General features: G+C 33.4%; 1 protein-coding gene across 1 annotated transcript; it reads left to right on the top strand.

Annotated features, from left to right (window-relative positions):
* Positions 1–2,547: 2,547 nt before the first annotated feature.
* LOC150104620 (aldo-keto reductase family 1 member B7-like) lies at positions 2,548–14,581 on the top strand. The gene is made up of 6 exons (XM_090395597.1): positions 2,548–2,640; positions 7,004–7,171; positions 11,001–11,117; positions 13,037–13,123; positions 13,484–13,600; positions 14,459–14,581. The coding sequence occupies exons 1-6, from the start codon at positions 2,575–2,577 to the stop codon at positions 14,579–14,581; spliced, it is 678 nt and encodes a 225-aa protein (XP_090251723.1). The 5' UTR covers positions 2,548–2,574.
* The last annotated feature ends 8,257 nt before the right edge of the window (positions 14,582–22,838 follow it).

Here is a 22,838-nt window from a genome sequence, read left to right as displayed (position 1 = left end):
ATTTGATGGTATTTCCAGGAATGGATTACAATTTCATCGACAACTCTGTGATACATGAATTTAGTTTTCATATTTGAGTTGTAATTGTAATCTATTGCAATTAATGTCACATTACAGTGTACATTAATGTAATAATGTAACTTAAGGACAAGTAACAGTAGACACAGAAAGATGAGAAAAGTGAAAGAAAAATTTTTGATCTGAATTAAAAACAGAAAATAAATAGCTAAAATTCTGTCAAAGGTATTAACAATTATTTAAATTATAATTATAATTATTCTATTTATTTATTTTGTTTATGTATTTATTTATTTGATTGAATCTCAGTTATTTTTATAGCCTAAAGGCAACAGGGTAAGTTCTCATATCTTACTAAATTAAATCCGTTAACCTTTTTAATGAATTGACGATTACAATCAATGTCGAACTGCAATCACCGACATTCATATTTGACTTGAGGAATCTTAGTCTTCTGTATTCGTACATACTTTCGAGAAATAGTTTTCTGTAATTATTCGGCATTTCAAAAGACTTCATTAAAAAAATGGGGTGGAAGGAACGAAGAAAATCAGCGAAATGGATGACCACTGGAAGAGATAGACTTCCTCTGGCCGTTTCATGCATCTCAAATAACTTATCTCCATACTCCATTAAACTTTGTGTGCCCAAAAAGTCTACAATGAACAACATTTTCCATCAATTATTAATTGATAGACAATAAATTATCATATGATTTATATTAGTACATTCCATCATTGCATACTAACACATTTAATAATTTATTTATGGTAACGTGGCTCTCTTTTCGCGATGAAGTTTTGAAAAATTCATTCTACATGTAGTCGTAGAAATTGCACATTTACTTCCTCTCGGTTTATATATATATATTTAAATAGATAGATTTTTTTTTATAAACATAACAATCTTATGTACAGGATTAACAGGTTTTTGGTTCTCTGCAGTCAGGCAGAGAGGTTACATGCTCATACTCTTGCTGAGGTATGTTACATCGAAATATCAGTTATAAGGTGAATTACATTTTTTCCCTTTTAATAACAGTTATTTTGACATGATACTGTCTAATAACATAAAATCCGACATGTATGTGGAAGAACATAATATACATAGATAGATATAGAACTGCCACGCATTAAAATTACTGCTTTTCTTCCTTACGCTCTAAGCAGATCAGGTGGCACCTCGGAAATTTTATTAAGATTAAATTTGTTTACCGAAAGTTTGTGCTATTAACTGACTAAACTGATTTTTCGTTGAAAATTTGTTATAGTACATTGGGAACTGGTTACTTTTTAAGAACTAATTGACAATAGCAATAGTATTCGAAATTATCAATATACAAAAAAATTATTCTTATATTATTCTTATTATTCAAAATTTCAAATTCGAAACATAAGCGTATATTAATTACCTTCTATCTTCCTTAATAACTAATCCATAATACAAATTAAAAATGACAGTGTATGATTCAGGACTAATCCTAAAAAAATAATATTTATTTTACAGATCGATTTCACGTAGTTCTGATTGATTACTATCAAGAGTTTAAACATAAATTCATGTTTCGTTCACATAAAGTCGTTTTCTGATAGGAATTTTATTATATTTAAAGTACTGAAATATTTAAAAGACGTGTGATGTTGTATTATTCCACTAATGACATTCGGACTATAAAAATGTACTGGAGAATAGTTTTGAATAATTACACTGAATGATCATTAACTGCCTATGGACAAGATTAGGATATATTAGTCTTTGATTCTAATTTCTCAAGAGACTTCAAATCGATCTTCTTTTTTTTTTTAATAGATAATTTTTAATTATCTATTAAAAATTATTAAGAACGGAGAGACAAGCTTTTTTGAAGTTGGGAACCCATTATATGAAACACTTAGAGACAATGGAAAGTATCGAAAAATACAGTAAACAGATTTCTGTAATGTGCTATTGTAATTAATGTCATATTACAGTGTTCATTAATGTAATAATGTGACTTAAGGACAAGTAACAATATACACAGAAAGATGCGAAAAGTGAAAGAAAATTTTCTGATATGAATTAAAAACAGAAAATAAATAGCTAAAATTCTGTCAAATGTATTAACAATTATTTAAATTATAATTTCAATGTTTTATAGAACAAAAATGAATTTCAGGGATCGTTAACTTGCATTAAACTGCGACTTCTTTAATTAGTTCAACTGTCGCAGAAGCATTGAAGTACAGTTTGCTACCACTACACAGTACACGTGTACTACAGCGTACTATAGGTTGATTAACCAACCGCTCGTTTATGAGTTAAACATAAAAAAAATCGATATTAGGAAGGAAGAAAAGGAGGGAGAGTGGTGGAGCAACAACACGATGTCGACAATACCATGACCGATGTGTGCCATTACTTTGACAGAAAAGGAGGTACCAGAGACAACTATTAACTCGTTCTTGAAGGTCACCGAGAAAAGCTACAGGTACTGTTGGCATCCTGCCGTGTTTCTGTTCATCTGAGAGAGAGAGAGAGAGCCAAGCCACACACACACACAGAGAGATCTGCTTCGACATGGCTACGTGTGTTAAACTTAACACTGGAGCTCAAATGCCCGTAATTGGGATAGGAACGTGGCAGGTATGTGCATGGTTTTCTTTAGGTCTTGACATAATATAATTAAATGTATTTTGCTAAACTACATTTTTATTCTTCCTTAAAGGACTGATAACTGTTTGACACTTCGACATATAGAAGTGAATGGTAGATCGGCGAACAAGCGTTGTTGTGCCCTCTCCTGGACACATTATTTTCAACTTGTGTGTGCGTCTCTGTGTGTGCGCGTGTAGCTGTAGATTAAAAGTTGATAATGAGAGAAAAACTAGAATGTTCGAACAGCGCTTTTTGATGTTTTTTGTACTGGTGTATTTTGTAATTTATTTATACAATAACAAATTTCTGTCCACTGGTCATTTTGGAGATGAATGCATACGGAAAATGACTGAGGAAGAACTGGACACCTATTAACGAAAAATAACAACAGGCAACTTATGGATGACTGTATTTTCAAACTATTCTTTCTTTTACGTATTTTGTGACCTTCTGTACGAGATAACACTGAAATTATTCTAAACCACTGTAAAGTTGCGACTGGAAAAACGCTGAAAAAGGAGAATCAGAATAGAATAAGCATTGTAATTATCATTGCAATAATATGTAACAATATATGTCCAAGAAGTTTTTTTTTTTTTTTTTTTTTTTTGCTGCTTCACTCAAAGAGTATGGGGAAAACTCTTCCGAGTATCGCAGAAATAATCCCGTGTAAGCATGGGAGAGGAAAAGGATGTAACGCCTGCAAGAACCGTTTTTATCTTATTTTATTTTATTTTATTTAAATAGAGTAATACCAAAGAAAGAGGCACTTTCAGTGCAATTGTGGGAAAATTCACTGTTTATAAAAAGAAAAAAGACATTTTTGACTTTAATTGTATATCACGTAATGTTTTCAAACAAGAAATAAAGAGACTTTTTTGAGTAATTTGGAACCTGTTATGTGAAAACATTTCCGCAGTTTTACATTATGAACAGCGGAAAGTGTATAAAAATGCAAGAAACAGAATTGTGTAATATACTCGCGAATTTCTTCAATTAAAGAAGGTAACAATATACTGATGAATAACGTTGTGAGTCTACAAATCAGCTTACTGCATGCTGGATTGAAAGTTCTCTTTGGAGAACAGAATTTTTGGATTAATAGCAACCTCTCTTATGTGGAATTTACTGACACTAAACAGAAGCCCGCTTCAGCACGTAAACATAATGGCCGTGCTGAGGTGGATTGCTGGTGAGGTGTATTAAAGTGCGAGGATACCTCTCCAAAAACCCTGAGTGATCCACATGATCACTTTAAATCTCATTGAGTGACCCTACAGGATCACTACTAAACTCATCACTCCAGGACAGGAAATTAGTGGTGGTTCCACCCAGTGACAGAAAATAACCATCCCCCCCGAGCAGAACCTTGTACTCCCCAGGAGACAGGCTACTAATCTTAGTGAGAGCCAAGGACAAGAAATTATTTCAGGGATCGTTAACTTGCATTAAACTGGCACTTGATTAAATAAGTTCAACTGTCACAGAAGCATTGAAATAGAGTCGCATCGATATAATACAGTTTGCTAATCATACACGGTACTAATGTACTATAGGTCGATTAACCAACCTCTCGTGTATTGGCTCAACATAAGAAAAAAATCTATGCCAGGAAGGAGAAAAGGGGTGGAAGTGGGACAACAACAACACGATTTTATATCACAGTTGCAGATGAGTGGCATTACTTTGACAGAAAGGAGAGTACCAGAGACAATCACCAACTCGTGCTTGAAGGTCACTTAGGAAAGCTACAGGTATGTCTGTGTTCAACTAAAGCTTCCTGTTCGTTTGTTACATAGCTACGACACACATAGGTTTGGTTCGACATGGCTACATCTGTTCAACTTAATAGTGGAGCGCAAATGCCCGTAATTGGAATATGAACGTGGCAGGCATGTACAATGTTTGCTTTCAGTCTTGATATAATTTAATTAAATGTATTTTGCTAAACAAGATTTTTTTTTCTTCCTTAAAACGATTGCTAACTGTTTGGCACTTCAACATATACAAGTGGAAGGTAGATCAGCGAACAAGCGTTGCGCCCTCTACTAGGTACATTTTAAACTTGTGTATGTGGCTGAAGATGAGAGAGAAAAAAGGCTGATGATGAGAGAAAAACTAGAATTTATAAAATGACTGCATGCGGCAAATAATTGAGGAAGAACAGAAAGCCTATTAACTAAAAATAGCGATAGGTAACTTATGGATGACTGTAAATTAAAACATTTTTTTCTTTGACATATTATGTGACCTGTATATTGAAACTATTCTAAACCCTATAAAATTGCGATTGGAAACTCCGAAAAAGGAGAATAAGAAAAGAATAAACATTGTAATTATCACTACAATTGTCTTTAACATTGTTGACTTAAAGAGTATGTGAAACCTATTCCGAGAATCACAGAAATAATTCCATGTTAACGGAGAACAGGGATGGGATGATTACCTGCACGACGAGAGTTAATGCACACGCATTATTTCACGTGTGCACGTGGAGTGGGTTCTTTGACTTTAAAAGTTTTTTAGAGTCGAAGAACATCATGACTATTCTTTCTTCAAACCGCATTAGAGGTTATTAATCCACACTTCGTTTGTTCTGCACAACACCACACGTTTCAACGGTGGTGTTGTGCAGAACACCACTAAAGCCAAATTTTCATTAACATCAACAAATTTGCACTTAAATCATTTTTATCGTTTTTATTTTAATAGATTAATCTTGTAGTTTCAGATTAGTAATTTCAAATAATATTTAAATATCGTTTGTTCTATAATGTACTGTTATTCAAAGCTTATCATAATATATAGTACATGGCAATACTCTGCATTATTTTCCATGAAATTAATAACTTGCCCTTTTAATCATACTGGTGATAATATATTTGTCTTTATGAGATATTTTGAATCAATTGTGTAAATGGTTGTCATTACATGTCGTGTAATATGAAATCTATTCTATAAAATTATTCTTTAGCGGATGATTAAAACTGAGATTTGTTGTCTTTATATAACAGGGTCACTAAATCGATGTATTAGTCTCTATTTTCTGATTAAATTTAAGAGAAAAAAGAATCGCTGCAAAGTTGGTCTGATCACTTCTTTCACGCCTTTTACTATTTTGAGAAACCTACAATCAGCCTGTTCCCATTGGTGATGAAACGCGCACAACATACTTGCGGTATGATGTACGTGTAGCGATCGTACTTATGTACTCTGTGTGTGTGCGTATATATGTAAAGGGAAAACAAACAGAATCGACTGTACTGTTGCAGGCTGTTATGAACCATTCTGTATTTCTGATCTTGAGGCGTATTCCACCTGTTCTTATCAGATTCCCGAGTCGCTCAATTTCAATTCCTTTCCTAGTTCTGCACCAGAACTTCATCATTAAACTATTCACTGAAACAAAACCAACTGCAACAACAAAAATCTAACGAAGTTTCATCGCGTTTCGTTTTGATCCATTTCCGGTAATGCAGCTAAATATTTTTTTGCTTTGAATGATGTTTTAAAGTACCTGCCAAGGAAGTAATTGTGCAAATATATAAAGTGTGTTTGTTCTTATCCAATGTCTTGTTATGATTTAAAAATAATATTCATTCTTAAGTTTGATTGTTTCATTCTTTGTTTCCCCACTACTCATTCAATTTAACAGTTTCCCTAAGTTCAGAGTTAAACTGTTGGACAAGAACGGATTAATAGTCTTTGGTTGTAATTTGGGAAGGGCTAGGGAGAGATCGGTCCGCCGTTTCTTTTATTTAAATAGCCTAATCTCGAGAAAAGAAGTACCCCACAGTGGCAAATGTAGGAAAATATAATTTCAGGATCTTACACGTATTTCTGTGTGATAAACAAATTATAGAGCTTCCGACTAACCCGGTAGCCATTTTTTTCTTCAATTTAAAATGTTAAAAGTAAAACTACAAAACAAAGATTTCATTCACAAGCTGCATCCATGTAGTGCAATGCATCTGCCAATGCGTAAAGCAGCAAAGAATGAACCAACTCCATATTAATGCCTTTAATATTAGATTGAGAATTGGCAGGAGCAGGTGTCAGCATATTATTTATCAGTTAGCGTATTTCACAAAATGACTATATCTTCAAGTCACTGCAATTCTGAATGAAATCCGTAATTTGTTTAGTATGGTCAGTGGCCAGTGATTAAGCAGCAGTTTATATATTGAAAGCAATGTTCTATCTCTAAGCATTTAAGCAACTGATCTACAGAGCATAACTTCATTACCACGTTATTCTTTTTTTTTAAAGAAATCTTTGATATATTTTTCCATTTTTGTATGATTATCATTATTCATATTATCGCATTTAGTAACTTTATTCCTTAATTTAGTCAACTCCCCAAGAAATAGATGAAACCATTGAGGCAGCTTTGGACGCAGGTTATAGACACATTGACACAGCGTATATGTATCAGAATGAAGCGGACATTGGAAAAGCTCTGAAGAAAGCTTTCGATCAGGGGAAAGTCAGGCGTGAAGATCTTTTCATTGTGACCAAGGTAAGTCTTCACAATTTTCACGAGTAAATGAATGTTTTCTTGCAGCAAAAAGTAATGTAACTACGGTAATTATTTTTTCTGAAAGCTGACTCAAGGAAAACGTTCTAAAGTAAACTTTATTTATTTTAATAAATAAATAAATATAATGATGGGTATATTCACAGATTTTAGGTACTTTCTTGGAGAAATAACTAGTTTAATTGGTTTTCTTAAACTTACTGTTACAATAGAATTTCCAACTATTTCCGTATTTATCATTTCAGCAAGAATACTGAATTCTGTATCTCACTGTTTCTTTGATGTCTCTTCTTTGGTGCATCAATCCGGAGATTGGTAAACATAGCAGCACATCACAACATCCTGTCTTATGACCTTCTTTTTATCTCTTCATAACTCTTAGCGCCAGTTAGCATCATTATGTTATTTATATATGAAATTCTTGGTCTGCCTCATGGCCTCTTTCTTTCTACAGTCCCCTCCATTATTTCAGTAATCAGTCCCCCATGCCTCAAATGGTGTCCAATTCGGCTTTTTCTTCTCTTATTGATGTGCTTCATTAATGAGCGCTCTTCATGAACTATATTTAGAACTGCTTCATTACTTTTCCTTTCTGTCCAACTGATTTTCATCATTTTTCTCCAGCACCAAAGTTCAAATGCCTCCAACTTTTTCATGTCTTGTTTTGTTAGAGTCCAGGCCTCACAACCATATAATGCAATGCTCCATATTATGTTTTCACTAGTCTTTTTTGAGCTGGGTGCAAAGCCCTTTACTGGTAAAAATGTTTCTTCTCTTGTAGAATGCTTTTTTTGGCTAGGATTATTCGTGCTTTAATATCTGATTGGTTTCTTCCATCTTATGTGATAAGACTTCCAAGATATTTAAAAGATGATACCTGTTGTATTAGGTTATTATTTATTTTCAGGTTTATTTTCATTAGATTTGCTTTACTTTTAATTAATAATTTTGTTTTCTTATAATTAATTTTTAGGCTACTGTGTGAAGATTTCTTCCATCTTTGTTAGGGTGGCTTTCGGTTTGTTTTCGTTATCAGCTATAACTACTATATCATCCGCAAACCGTATCCATTAATATTAATTCCATTTATCTTAATTCCTGTTACTATTAGTTCTTTCAGTTTATTTATTGCATCTTCAATGTACAGTATGGGTGAAAGAGAGCACTCCTGTCTTACATCACTACGTATTTTTGCTATTGCGGTTTTTGTTGTATTGCTGGCTGCTTCTATTAGGGCTTCTTGATGCTTGTAAAGATTAAATATGAGCCTTCTATCTCTACAATATACCTTTATTGTTTTTAGGAGGTGCAACATTTGATTCCAGTCAATACTATCGAAGGCTTTCTCGAAGTCAAGAAAGACTATCAGAGTATTTTGATTCTTCTCCAATCTTCTTTCAATAACTGTTCTTAGAGCTAGGATTGCTTATCTTGTCCCCTGCTGTTTCCTAAATCCAAACTGGTCATTGCCAACATATTCCTCCACCTTCTTTGTTAGTTTTGTTTGTATAATTTTGAGTAGTATTTTTGAAGCATGTGATAATAAGCTTATTGTTCGATGATTTTCACACTTGTTTGCATTATTTACTTTAGGAATGGGTATGATAAGAGCATTGTGTAAAATCTTCGGGGATGATCCCTGTTTCATAAATATCCCTTATGATCTTGAAAAGGTATGACTTAGTTATGTTTCCTGAGTATTTTATTAATTCTGAAGGGATGTTATCAGTGCCTGGTTCCTTGTTGGTTGACAATTCATTCAATGCCCATTCAAATGCATCTTTTAATATAGTTGGACCAATTTCTTCCACATCAAGTCTTGTTTTCATCTTCTATAGCCTTGGCATCTAGATCTTTTCCACTATATAGGTCTTCTAAGTATTCCTTCCATCTTTCTGAAATTTCTTTTTTATCTATAAATATATTCCCCTGTTTATTTTTGATAATTGTACTTCTTGTCTTGTTTTGCTGACTTATTCCTTTTATAATGTTATAAGCTTTATCGATTCTTCCAGTCTTTATTAGCTCTTCTATTTCTTTACATTTATCTGTGTACCATTGCGTTTTTTTGCTTCTTTTCACTTTCTATTTATCATATTTTTATATATTTATATTTGTCTTTGCTTTCTTCCTTTAGGGAATTTTTGTATTTTCTTCTTTCATCTATTAGATCTAGAATGTCCTGGGTGATCCATGGTTTTTTTATTTGCTTCTTTCTTAATCCTATGCCGTCCTTGGCAGCCTTGATGATTGTTTCCTTTAAATGAGTCCATTTTTCCTTTATGTTTTCCTTTTCCCTCTCTCCTGTTTTAATGCTTTCATAAGTTTGCTGTTTACAGTTTCTATGGTTTTCCTCTATTTTCAGGTTACTTATGTTTCATTTGGACCTTTTCCTTGGTTGTGACAGCTTTTTAAATTTCAGATTACATTTCAATAAAACCAAATTGTGGTCACTGTCAACACCAGCTCCCGGGTAACTTTTGCATGATTATACTTGATTTTTAAATCTATTTCGTGTCATAATATAATCTATTTAGTACCTTCCTATATCCCCTGGCATTTTCCGAGTATACCGTCTTCTTTTTGGTACCTCATACCAGGTATTAGTAATGATCAGATTGAATTGGTGGCAGAATTCCAAACCTCTTTCTCCTCTTTCATTTCGGCATCCAAGTCCATACTTTCCCACCTCTCTACCATCTTTGCCTTCACCAATGACTGCATTCCAATCCCCCATGACAATACGATTATCTTCCTTCTTGGTCAGTTTAATTAGATTCTCAATATCTACATATACTCTCTCAACTTCATCATCACTGTGGTCGCTAGTAGGCATGTAAGCTTGTATTATTATAATATTTGTTGGTTTTGCTTCTAATCTTACCATTATCAATCTACTACTACATTTTACTGAGTTGATTACTCTTCTTCCCCGTTCCTTATTGAGAACCACCGCGACTCCATTTTTTGCTGTCTCATCACCCGAATAAATGATTCTGTAATCACCACTCCAAAAGTCTCCAGTTCCATTCCATCTCATTTCACTAATTCCCAATATGGCTATTTTTAATCTATCTATTTCTTTCTTCAAATTTTCCAATTTTTCAATTTGTAGGAGGGTTCTCACATTCCACGTCCCAATGAATGTACAAGGATTTGCGACGCTGGTTTACGCCCTGGAAAGTCTTGCTTCTTCCCCTGCCGTGCACAAGTATTGAGCCATTGTGCGCTTTACTATCTTTTAGAATGTCCAACCATACTGCTATCTTACTAGGGAAAAAGAGAACAATTTGGTATCCCCTTGCGTTCCTTGTCCAGCAGTAGCCTTCTAGAGAGGCTCAGTGTGTGCTAGCCGTTTCTCATTCTTCATGATTATCCGCCTACCACAGTATCCTTTACACCGTTGTCACTTATGGTCATCTTCCGCTCAGGATGAAAGTTGTTGCTGCCCCAACTTCCAGCGGGCTGTAACTTATTTAATGGCGGTTACATCTCGCCATGTCGCATTCCCGTCAGTGGAAATGTGTGGCTTTTTATAAAGATAACCATGCCACCGTCTATCTCACCACTTCCTCTTGATAGATGCCGTCCCATTATCCACGACTGCTTATTCACAGGTTTCCCTGTTTATTCGCAGCTAACCTCTGTATCCAGAGGCCATTCCCCTATCCGCAACCTGGGGACGCGCTTGGTAGCATGGGGCCCATGCCCCTAGTCCTTTGATGTACTTTTATTAAAATGGAGATAACAGTATTCTGCTAAAAAAGAACTGACGTTGATATAAAAGCAGTTTTTTCTTTCTTTCCAACAGCTTCCATTACATGGACATCGTCGAGATTTGGTGAAACATTTCATGCAGAAGTCTTTAGAGAATTTACAGCTTGATTACGTTGATCTTTATTTAGTTCACAATCCATGTGCATTACAGGTACGTTAATCCTCAAAGGATTAATCTTCTATTTCTGTTATGTTATAGAATGTTATTGATAATCGTATAAAACACTATCCTGGGATATAAACTGCACATTTTATAGACACAGGAAACGAATTTATATGTCAATATGAAATCATCATCATCGAAACTGTTCATTCTTAGATCTATTAGAAAGCAACCGAGTTTCCTTCCTCCTCTTTCTATGTTTCTTAAAAAAAACATTCCGAAGGTTGACATAACAATTATTAATTGGATAGAAAATGGCCGAATTCGAATCCAGTCTACGATGCGATGAAAATTAGCAAAGTGAATTGACTGAAGAAATCGATTTTCTCTCTCAAGGGTGAGGTGTATGTGAGTTTCTCCGTTTTTTTTTTTTTCAAATAAAACAAAAATTTAAAAAAATCAACTGGTCGAACGAATATGTTGGAAAAGATGTGCAAAGTTTCAAAAGTTCATGATAATGTTTATACGTTGAAGATACATAGCAAACTATCAGGCATATGCACAAGAATACTGCAATATTTAAATTAAAAAAATAATAACGTAGTTCTCTCTCTCTCTCTCTCTGCTCATTTCATTAAATGTGCTTTCGTTTATTTACATTCCTTTTTTACAACAAATTGCAATAGGTCCTTCATTAACGTTTAAATACTAATGGTTATCTATTAATTGTTGTTTGTCTGAATTTTGTATACAGGAAAACGCTTCATAACGGCGATTAATTAATTCATCCATTAATGCGTGCCAAGCGAAATGGCGTTAAGCGAATACAATGAACAATAGGAATAATTATAATTCATCCATCAGTTAGCGTAAATTTGAAAAACAAAACATAATCTATATTAGAGGTAAAATCATCAAAGTTAATAAAAATCAATTACTTAAATTTTTATTTAATGTCTAAACATTTGATTTGGCTACTTTTTTTACAAAAACATTAAGTAAAGATGTTTTAATCGTGCTCGACGTTTTCATCTTGTCATGCAATTTGCGATAGCTGGCGACCGCTTTCTCAAGATTTTGGCAGACTTCGAAGCTTCGTTCCAAATTAGAATCAGCGTCAAACAAAATTTTCTTATCATGCTCAATGTGATTGAAAACTAGCTCAAATTCTATTGCAGTCGTAATAAGTCTTAGTCGTAACATTCTCTTCTTGTTCGCACTCCTTATCTTCTTCTTCCTCATATGCACGCTAGTCTTCTAGTTGAAGAAGAAGATCATTCTCGTTTAATTGTTCAGAATGAGAATCGAGCAAGTTTCTCATTATCCAGTTCTTTTCCAATTGTGTTGATTTCTTTTATAATGTTATCAGTTGGGTTATTAAAACCAATGAAATCATTGGCACAGTGAGGTAAGACTTTCTGTCACACGGTTCCTTTATTACGGCAACTTTCTTTATTAGTTTTTCTCTTTTCCATATCAGGGGTTGAATATAATAAACTCTTATAGGTATCTAAATTGAAACAAAATGAAAGAAAAGTGATTGGTCAAGAGAACAGAGATTGTTCGTGCGCCCGCTGCACTGCTACTGGCTGCCCACTGCCTGCTACATTGAAAAGTGCCGCCACTCGCTGCAGATTGGCAAATTTCACATAACGTAAAAAAATCGCGTTAACCGATTAATCACTTGCTTAAAGTGGGAAATAGTATTATTTCACTGACTCGTGCTAACTGGTTATCGCTCATCTCGAATTCGCATTAAGCGAGGTTTTCCTCTATATATATACACTGATGAGCTGTGTTTCGATTTTAATATTCAACAAAAATTATCATGCCACAAAAATGATGAAAAAAATAGAAAAAATATTCAACGACTACGCAATTCACACACCACACACACTAGAAATATTTCAATGGATGTCGTTATTTTATAAATACTAGAGATGAATGTGTTAATTTTTCTCCAATAGTATATGGAGGATAGCGAACTCCTAGAAATAGTCAATACTGGAACTGTGCTAATAGACATGGAATCTGACCTACTGGACGTATGGAAGGTGAGTTAACTTTCAGAAACTGCTACACTTTTTTATGTTAAAATGGTCTCTCCATTATTTTACTTTTAGGAATAGATAACTCCTGACCCGCTCACAAATTTGTTTGTTAAATGAAAGACAGATACTATTAAGGATACTCACAAAAATCGTTTCTTTATGTTAAAAGTAGTCATTATTTGACGTAATTTAGTTAATTGTTGTATCTAAGTCAAAAAGATTTTTATTATTTTCTGGTTCATATTTTTAACATAAAATCTTCCAAAAATGTAGAATATAATCTGGTTTAAGAACAAATAAACTAGTTTTCTAGTAGAAAGAGATTCGCCTTTTTATTTATAACAATTATTATTTAATTTGCAGGGTATGGAAGACGTAGTAGATGCAGGAATGACTAAAGCAATCGGTGTTTCTAATTTTAACCATGAGCAGATTAAGAGAGTTTATAATAATGCTAGAATCAAGCCAGCGAATTTACAGGTAAATATATATTGAATTAGTTTTCATAATAAAAGATGTAAATTTAAAAAAATAACGGGTATTAAATAAGATAATAAAATATCAATTTCTTAACGTAAAAACCAGTTGATATATGCCGTAAGAAGTGTCTAAAATGATTGACCTCTTACGGCTTCACTCGCTTTAATTTTGAACCACTTAACATTCATCCAATCTGATGATTGAGAAACTAAGAACACTCCTAAAAATTTCTTAATTTTCCTCAGGAAGACAAACATCGGCTTGTGAACTTAATGAGAAACTGATATTTTAGCTTTCTTCCTTTAAAAATAATTTAATCGTTAAGTTGTCAGAGCGTGATCAAAACCATAAAACAAACTTAAAATGATTGAATTTTTATTTGACAATTTACAAAACTTTATATTAATTGTTAATTACATAAGCAAAGTGGATATTAGATCCAGTATTATTTCAAAGCTTACGGGAATACGCTCTCCAGCATTCATATGAAACTATGAAAGTTTTGCCTTACAAAACTTTCATAGGTTCTACATTCGGCTTTGAAATAATGCTGGATCTAATATCCACTTTGCTTATGTAATTTTACATCGCCGGACTGAAGTCTTTTGGCTCTTTATTTTAGTAATAAATTGTTAACTTTTAAGAGAGTAGCGCGATTACATTTTATGTATATTTTGAAATCAGAAATTATTCCAACTTAAGTTATGGTCCTACTTAAGTTACTTAAGTAGGACCATTTGCCAACTAATGCATGAAGAAATCCCGATACAAAGTTATATAAATAACAACATATTTACAGGGAATAACGCAGTATTATCGGAGAAAAAAATCTAATTTATTTTCATTTTTCTTTCCTAGGTGGAATGTCACATATATTTCCAGCAAGGCAAACTATTCAATTTCTGCAAGAAACTTGGAATAACTTTCACTGCATATTCTCCTTTTGGATCTCCAGGAAGCGCAATTATGAAGTATGTTTAGTAAATAATACTTACCGCTTACACCACTGTTAATGATAATTACAGCACATATCATTTTACAGTATTTAATGATATTTTTGTAGGGATTCTAAAGTTGCATACGAACAGTCTAATGTTCGAATCATGAGCTTGTTTTTCATTCTATTATATTAAGGTTTTAATTCATAACTTGATGCAGTCATACCTCCATTTAAGCGCTCATTTGCATTTTTTAAAAGGGGGGAAAATTCTCGTTTACGATAACCTACGTGGATATTTTGTACATACTGATTGGTAAATAGATCGATTATAGTTTCAACTTACCTCCTTGTGCTTAATTTGCAATTCGAATATAATCAAATTCCATCTATTATTTTATAATAAGAATTACCAAAATGACTGCAGTTAACACATTTTATATTCATTGAGCACGTCTGATAATTCAAGCCTCTGTCCATTTATATTTACATTCACCCTTTTACTTACTTAACATTTATTAAAACGATCCAGAAAAATTCATTCCATAGTTTTGGAAGACGGACTGTAAAATAAACGACAGTTTCCATTAATTCGAATGACTAATTGAAATGTTGCAATTAGCAAATGAAATCGATTATTTCAAGTAGTTTCCATTACCAAAGGGAAGAAAGAATGCAGTACTCTTTAAGGCTTCTAAAAGGAGTTAGGATTGAGCACATGATCTCTTATCAAACTGGTATCTGTTTTATGGATTCGTTATGTTTCTATGACCCATTTTGCTTAGTTACAGGATTAAAATCTTCCTGGAGTAAGACACGTGACTGATGAGCTGAAAAGTGGAGGAGGGGCAATGAACTAGAATCACACCTATAAGGGATACCTATCCCTTATAAGTTCGATTTTCTTCACACCTGGCATGGTGAAAGTCATTATTATCAGAGGCCACGTAGGCATTTCTTGTAATTATTTAACAATAATTAATGAAAGGAAATAAAATATATTATGAAATAAAAAAATAATTCAAACTTTTATTAATATTCATGCTTTTATCCCCTTAATATGTATTTTGAGGAAAAGTATTGAACGATATTAAATAAACATGATTAGGTGCGACTGTTTTTTAAAATGTCCTTATTAATTTAACAAAAGCTACGCGTTAACCTTCTGTTTTGAAACATTGTCTAATTCCAACATCTGATTACGTTTAACTTTCTAGGAAATTATTAAAGATTCACTTCAACCATATCCGATAATTGTTGATGTGAAAATCCGAATATATATATATATATTTTTTTTTTTAATTTCTCTGAATATTCGAATAAACATGAGGAATTTACTGTTTTTCAGAGACAAAAGTAATCCTTTGGAAGAACCAGCTTTACAACCCATGTGTAAGAAATACAAAAAATCTCCAGCACAAGTAAGTATTTTAAATTATATGAAAATGAATCATTTCAATCGCTTTCTTTTAAAATCAGAAAGAACTGAATGGGAACATTCGTTTAATAAACTATCGTTTTGAATGATAAAAATTTATAAGAAAACAGAAAACTTTGATTTTAAATTCTCAACTTTTATTTTATATACTTTGCTGTAATTGGCATCAAATCGCAACAGTTTTATGTATTTGAAGAACACTATACCCGAGGATTCCAGCAAAAAATTATTAGGTCTTAGGGAATACTAAAAGTTTTGAATTTATTCTTAATTATGCTGTATAAGTTGAGTATCCCCCATCCCATTTCGCAGAAAAGTAGACCAGCGGAAAATAGATATCGTTTTAATTTTTGTTAAATTCCAATTAGGGGTATAGCATATATTCTCTGTTCAGTACTTTACCCCACTGCAGTATAATATCTGACACTGGACATTCCAGGCTTAACATGGAAATTACTGTTCGGATATTTTTATAACTTTAGAAAGTGATATACTAGCGCAGTTATTTAAAATTTTTTTGTTTTTTCATTAAATACATATGAGGGTTAAGTTTGTAGAACATAATATATATCGGACATAAAATTATAAACAAATAAACATTTCGCACATCAATATAATACTAAGATAAAAAACATCGCCTGTTATACATGTTTTTAATTCTAGATTATTTTAAGATGGTTCATCCAGAGGGGGATGATTGCTGTTCCTAAAAGTACCAATCCAGAAAGAAGAAAGGCCAATTTCCAGGTAATAAATCAATCTATCACTTTTATTTAGTAATCATTAAAAGCATTAAAAGCCATTTTAAATTTGCTCTCTCTCTCTCTCTCTCTCTCAATAATTAAATCAATCGAAACTGTCTATTGCCGTTTCGTCGAGATTTTCTATAAACTTATAGAAATACGCTTGTTTCCAGAATTTGCTATCAAACACTTTAATGTGGAAAATTTTAACTCTACGCAGCATAACGACATATTTTACGTTTGATAATATTTGTATGACAATAATTTTTTTATGATCCTCTCACCTACAAAAGGTTATTCCAGGGCTCCAAATGTACAACAGGTTTTCATCTGTCGAGGTGGTACACGCAGTCTGCTTATAATAAAAAAATGACGTGGATTGTAAAGTATTGCCTTTGGTTCACTGGACAGGTGAGGATTAGATAACCTCATACTCCTACAATGATTATTAGCACTTTGCTGTGCTAATAGAAACCAAAGGCAATACTTGACCATCCACGTCATTCTTTTATTATAAGCAGACTGTGTGTACCACCTCGACAGGAAAACTTGTCTAAAGGCTTTTCACAAAATTCCACTTCATAGCGGATTCGAACTCACATTAGAGCCGTCACTCGACTAAGCCGGCTAGATTAAAAAAAAAGATGTAAGAATTCCTATCACTGGAACGTTACGTTGTTTTTATAATATAAAAAAAGAAAATGTCTTGAGTTGATTTGTATGGATAAAAACCCTGTTCAACTTAAGGGGAAACGACCTTAATTTGAAATGGAATAACTCGTAATTTGTTGATAATGGTTATAATCTAGTTCTCAATGTTCTTGAGAAGACGAAGATATTTTTTGTCATAAAAGTTGATTTAGTCAATGAGAAGTATTAATATTTATTTGTTAGATAAATTCACCACAATTTATTGCTAAATTGGAATAAAAAAGAAATGTGAAAGATAGTTGCATTGCGAATCTGCACACATTGACTGACATCCACTTTGGTTAGTCCAAAAGACATGGTTTATACTCCAAAATAATTATTTCTGTCTCTCGCTCTCGCGTGAAAATCTAGAGAACACAAATCATTGAATAAATGCATAAATTGCGAACACGTAAGCTTCTAGAACTGAAACTTGTGGCTGCAGTCGGATGAAGTCTTTGTTTATCGACAGGCCTTAATTCTTCTAATATGGTGACTATTTAAAGCGGATAGCCACATGATCTGGAAATGTTCAATGGTTTGGAGCGCCAGAAGACAGAGAGAGAGAGAGAGAGAGAGAGACAAAGAGAGATAGTCCACGATTAAAGACGCTTCAAGGACTGGACATATTTCAAATTTGAATAGCATACATTAGTTATCTTTCTGTCTTTCATTGTGATTTATAAATATGATATCATAATACATGATAAAATACAATATGTCACTTATCGCCTAATTATATTTTACGAGTAATCCTTAAACAAATGTATTTGTTTATTTTTAGGTCTTCGATTTTAAATTGAGTGACTGTGAAATGTGCACCATTAACAAGTTTGACAGGAATGTACGTTTTATTGACTTCAAATTTTTGAATGGGTAAGAATTATATTTAAATATCTTGAAATGTTTGAAAGAAATATGTATCAGTGTGTGCGTGTGGTGTTCTACTATTCCACTAATCCCATTCAGACTAGAAAGCATCATATTTTAGATAATTACATAGAATGATTCTTATCCATCTAGCCTATAGTTTAGGGTTTCATATTGAAAAATTTCACTGGGCATTCCCAGTATGCAGCGAACATAACTGTTTAACTGTTAGAGTGCAGCCTATGACGATGAATGTGAGTATTTCTGCGCAATACTTTTTACTTTTTATCATTGCTACAATCCACGATTTAAATATAGGAATAATCTGACATTGAAATTATATATTTCAATGTCAGCTTTATGTATGAATATTATATTCATATATATACTCGTAATTTACCGTTTTTGTGGTCTAGTAAAACGTAATCATTACTTTTGTTTTATAAAGTATAGCATATAATATCTGAAAGCAGTATTAGATGCTGCTCTCTGATCATTTGGTCATTCTTACAAATAATTAGAGAACAATGTGATGATCATGAGGGGGTTTTCTTATAAAAAAACACCGGGTTATTTTTATAAGCCATCATCATCATATTAGAAATAGTTGGAGAAACCTACGATGAACTTAAAATGATGAATACATGCAAATATTTGAAACTCAAATAATTTTTCTGTAATTACGGATATATCTGATGATGGTGATGACCGATGATAAATCCGTGATTATGACCTGATAATAATAATCATCATCAAATTCCTGACATATCCTGTATATTACCTCAAGAAGTATATAGGATATGATAGTACTACATGACAAATTTACATGATTACTAACTTCCTATCTACAATTTTCATCCAAATCATTCTGTTACCTGTCAAGATTCCAATATTATCAGATCTTATATTTCTATCTTCTAATGCATTTTTTAGTGTATCAATCCACCTATATCTTGGGTCATTTTCCTGCCATCATGGCAGAGGACATTTGTTTTGCTGATCTTTCCTCACCCATTCTGTTTAAGTGACCATACCACCTGAGATTAGCTCTGCTAACGCATTCCTGGTGCTGACAATGTCAAGTTCTTTCATAATATCCTCGTTTTTAATATGATATTGCCATTGATGCCATCTGCTCACGCCCCTAATCTTTCTCAGAACTCTGATATCTGCAGTCTCTAGTCTTTGGTCAAGTGTTTTACTTCTGACCCAGCTCTCAGATCCATAAGTTAAATTGGTTTGAACACTGACTTGTACAGAGCTAATTTAGTGTTTTGACTAATTTCTCTCTTGTTCCATATGAATTTATTCGATTGACTTCCTACCATACCAGCTTTATTGATTCTGTTGTCTATTTCCATATTTAATTTACCATCTTCACTAAACATCGTGCCTAAGCAGCTGAAATGTTTTACTTGTTCTGTAGGCTCTCCATTCACAATGAAGATGATATTTTCAAAGTTTCTGCCTATTTTCGTTGCCTTTGTCTTCTTACTGCTGACCATCATACCATATCTATTACAACAGTTATTCAATATAGTCAGAGCTTCTTGCAGACTTGTAGCAGATTTATTTAGAAGTATAACATCATCTGCATAAAGCAAAGTGCCGATATTAACATCTATTTTGATAATGAATAAGAGAGTGACAATATAGATCCTAGTCGGACGCAGATGTAACATTAAACCATCTTCTTGTATTTCCTTCAGTTCTAACTTCTACTTTAACTTAAATAAAGACTACGTATTGCTTGATATAACGCGACCATGTATAACGGTAGCGTTTTTAATAGCTTCTCTCTTGGCTCCTTGTGATATGTCTTTTTTCAGATCGAAAAAAATTATATACCGATCTTTGTTATATTCTTAATATTTCTCAATTATTTGTCGTAAAGTGAAAATCAGATCCTGACAGCCTCTATTTGGCCTGAATCCAGCTTGTTCTTCATCAATCTTCTCTTCCACAATCCTTCTGAACCGTTTCTCAAGTATACGTGCATATATCTTACCAGGAATACTCAATAGAGAAATACCTCTGTAATTGTCACATTCACTTTTATTTCCCTTTTTATATATGGGTACTATGAGAGCTATACCCCAATCATCCGGAATTCGTCCCTCTATCCAGGACTCGTGAACTATGCAGTGCATCCCTGTAAGACGTTTATACCTCCATATGTGAGCATTTCTGATCGAATATCATCTACTCCTGCTGCCTTTCCACATTTCGACCCTTTGATGGCTTTTTCTACTTCAAGTATGGATATGTATCCTGACTGCATGCCAGTTGAGTGTTTTTTTACCACTGTGCTATCATCACTGCTTGTTTCATTAGCAATTTTTGGAAGTAATTACTCCATACTTCAAGGATATATTTTTCTCCTGTTTTCATATCACATTTATTATTTTTAATTCCTTTTACAACACACTTTCCTCCATTTTGGATTTTTTTCAACAACCTCCAGAATATCTTGACACCTTCTTGATATTTATTTTCTATGTTATTATCAAAGTATTTCCATCACTTTTGTTTAGCCAGTTTTGCACAGTGTTTAGCTTTCTTACATCTGTCTCTGTATTCTCTAAGACCACAAGCTGAGTTAATTGCCAGGAACTTTTGATATGCTTTCTTCTTTTCTTTCACTGCTTCTTTAACTTCCTGTGTCCACAATGGAGTTCTGATTTTTCTATCCTCACCACATGCCTCTCTGGCTGAATCAGTCAGGGTTTTCTTGAAGGCTTGCCACTGAATCTCCAAGGTTTGGTTCCTGTTCTCAAATTCTTTCATTTTTTCTTCAATAATCTTTGTATAATTTAGTCTGCAGTTCACATATGAGAGCTGCTCAACTTTTATTCGCTTTAAAACTTTCTTACATGTTCTTCTTTTCAATATGATATTCAAATTTATCCTGCTCAAGACTAAATTGTGATCAGTTCCGATTTCAAATCCTCTGTACACTCTGGTGTCCTGAACCAGGAAGGAAACATCACTATCAACAATAACATAGTCAACGAGACTTTTCTAATACCTTGCCTCTTCTCCACATGTGAATTTGTGCACATTTGTATGTTGGAACATTGTGTTAGTAGTAAATAGTCCATGTCCTGAGCAGAAATCCAACAGGTATTTGGCATTATTATTAGCTCTGCTCTTTCTTCAAATTTCCCAAAATATTTTTGTATGTCTGACAATCATTTCCTACTCTGCTATACAAGGACCAACGTTTCCTTTTTCATTGTGTCAGTTACTTTCTCTAAATCCTCAAACAATTCCTCCACTTCTACCTTAGTAGAACCTTCTGTGGGATTTATTTCAACACTAAATACGAGACTTCTGTAGTCTCGTATTTAGTGTTGAATACTATGGCTACTCCTTCTTTTCCTTGATTGTCATTGCCTGAATTTAACATTTTGTATTTATTGCACAGAATGATCTCACCAGTTTTTGCCTTTTTTTTTACAATCACCCCTATTATGTCGATCTGGTACTTATCCAATTCCTCAGCTAGCTCCATTTCTTTGCCATTCAGGCTTTTATGTTGATGTACCGATCTTGAACTCTGGTGATGTTGAACTGGGGTGTGTTTTAGGATTTGTTCCAGTAGCTGACTTTTCGCTGTTTGTCCTGATTCCCTGGCGAAAACAAAAAAACGGAGGCCTTGTTTAATCGGGCGATCCCCCAGCCGGCATGAAATTCTGTCATGTTGTACCATCATTCTATATTTTTGTTTAAGCCAATAAGAATACAATTTGGTCAGTTAATCCCAAATTGCCAGCCCATCCTCGTTCGTTCAGTATGCAGGTAGATACCCACACCTCGTGTGCACCACGACAAGGTGAGGATTGGACAGTAGGTTAGAAGCCCTGGTCTGTTTTCCGCATTCGTTTAAAGGCTATGTGGAGATCTCCTCAGTTTTACAGCTTTGACCCTTAAGCCCCCTGACCTAATAATTATTTTTAAAAAAGGACCGTTTTTAATATAAATGAATCCTACAGTAGACGTCTCTAGTTATGGCTGAGGTGAATTCCACACATGAGCACACATCCTCGTCTAATATCCGTTTTCTTACAGAGCCGGTAAAGCAGTCCTGATATGACTGTTAAAGAGTCTGTATCGGCAAAAAAACAATTTCCATATTAGGATTATTTAAACCAGTCCACACACACACACACACACACACACAGTGTATTTAATTTTTTGTGAAATGTATAATTTACTTTCCTGCTTCTACTTAATGCGAATTGTAAACTGTAACATTAATTATATTGTCATACCTCTATAAAAGATTAGTCCTTAATCAGAATTTTTTTTATTTTTCAGAATCGAAAAACATCATGAATACCCTTTCAACATCTCATATTAAGTGTCGTTCACATGCACCTTCAGCCCTTCTTCAGTGGATCAGCACCATCTTCATTCACGTTGAGAATAAAAAAAAACTTGCAAATTATCGCTTAAATTATGTGAAGTTTTTATCGCGACTATTTCAATAGATTAATGTTTTAAAGATGTCAAGAAATTATATCCTTGGTTTGATTCTTTATCCAAGTGTAAACAAAC

This window comes from Typopeltis vanoorti, chromosome 7 (assembly GCF_054136105.1).
Source record: "Typopeltis vanoorti isolate ZY-2024b chromosome 7, IOZ_Tvanoo_1.0, whole genome shotgun sequence".
NCBI lineage: Eukaryota > Metazoa > Arthropoda > Arachnida > Uropygi > Thelyphonidae > Typopeltis > Typopeltis vanoorti.
This window is presented reverse-complemented; position numbering and strand designations above follow the sequence as displayed.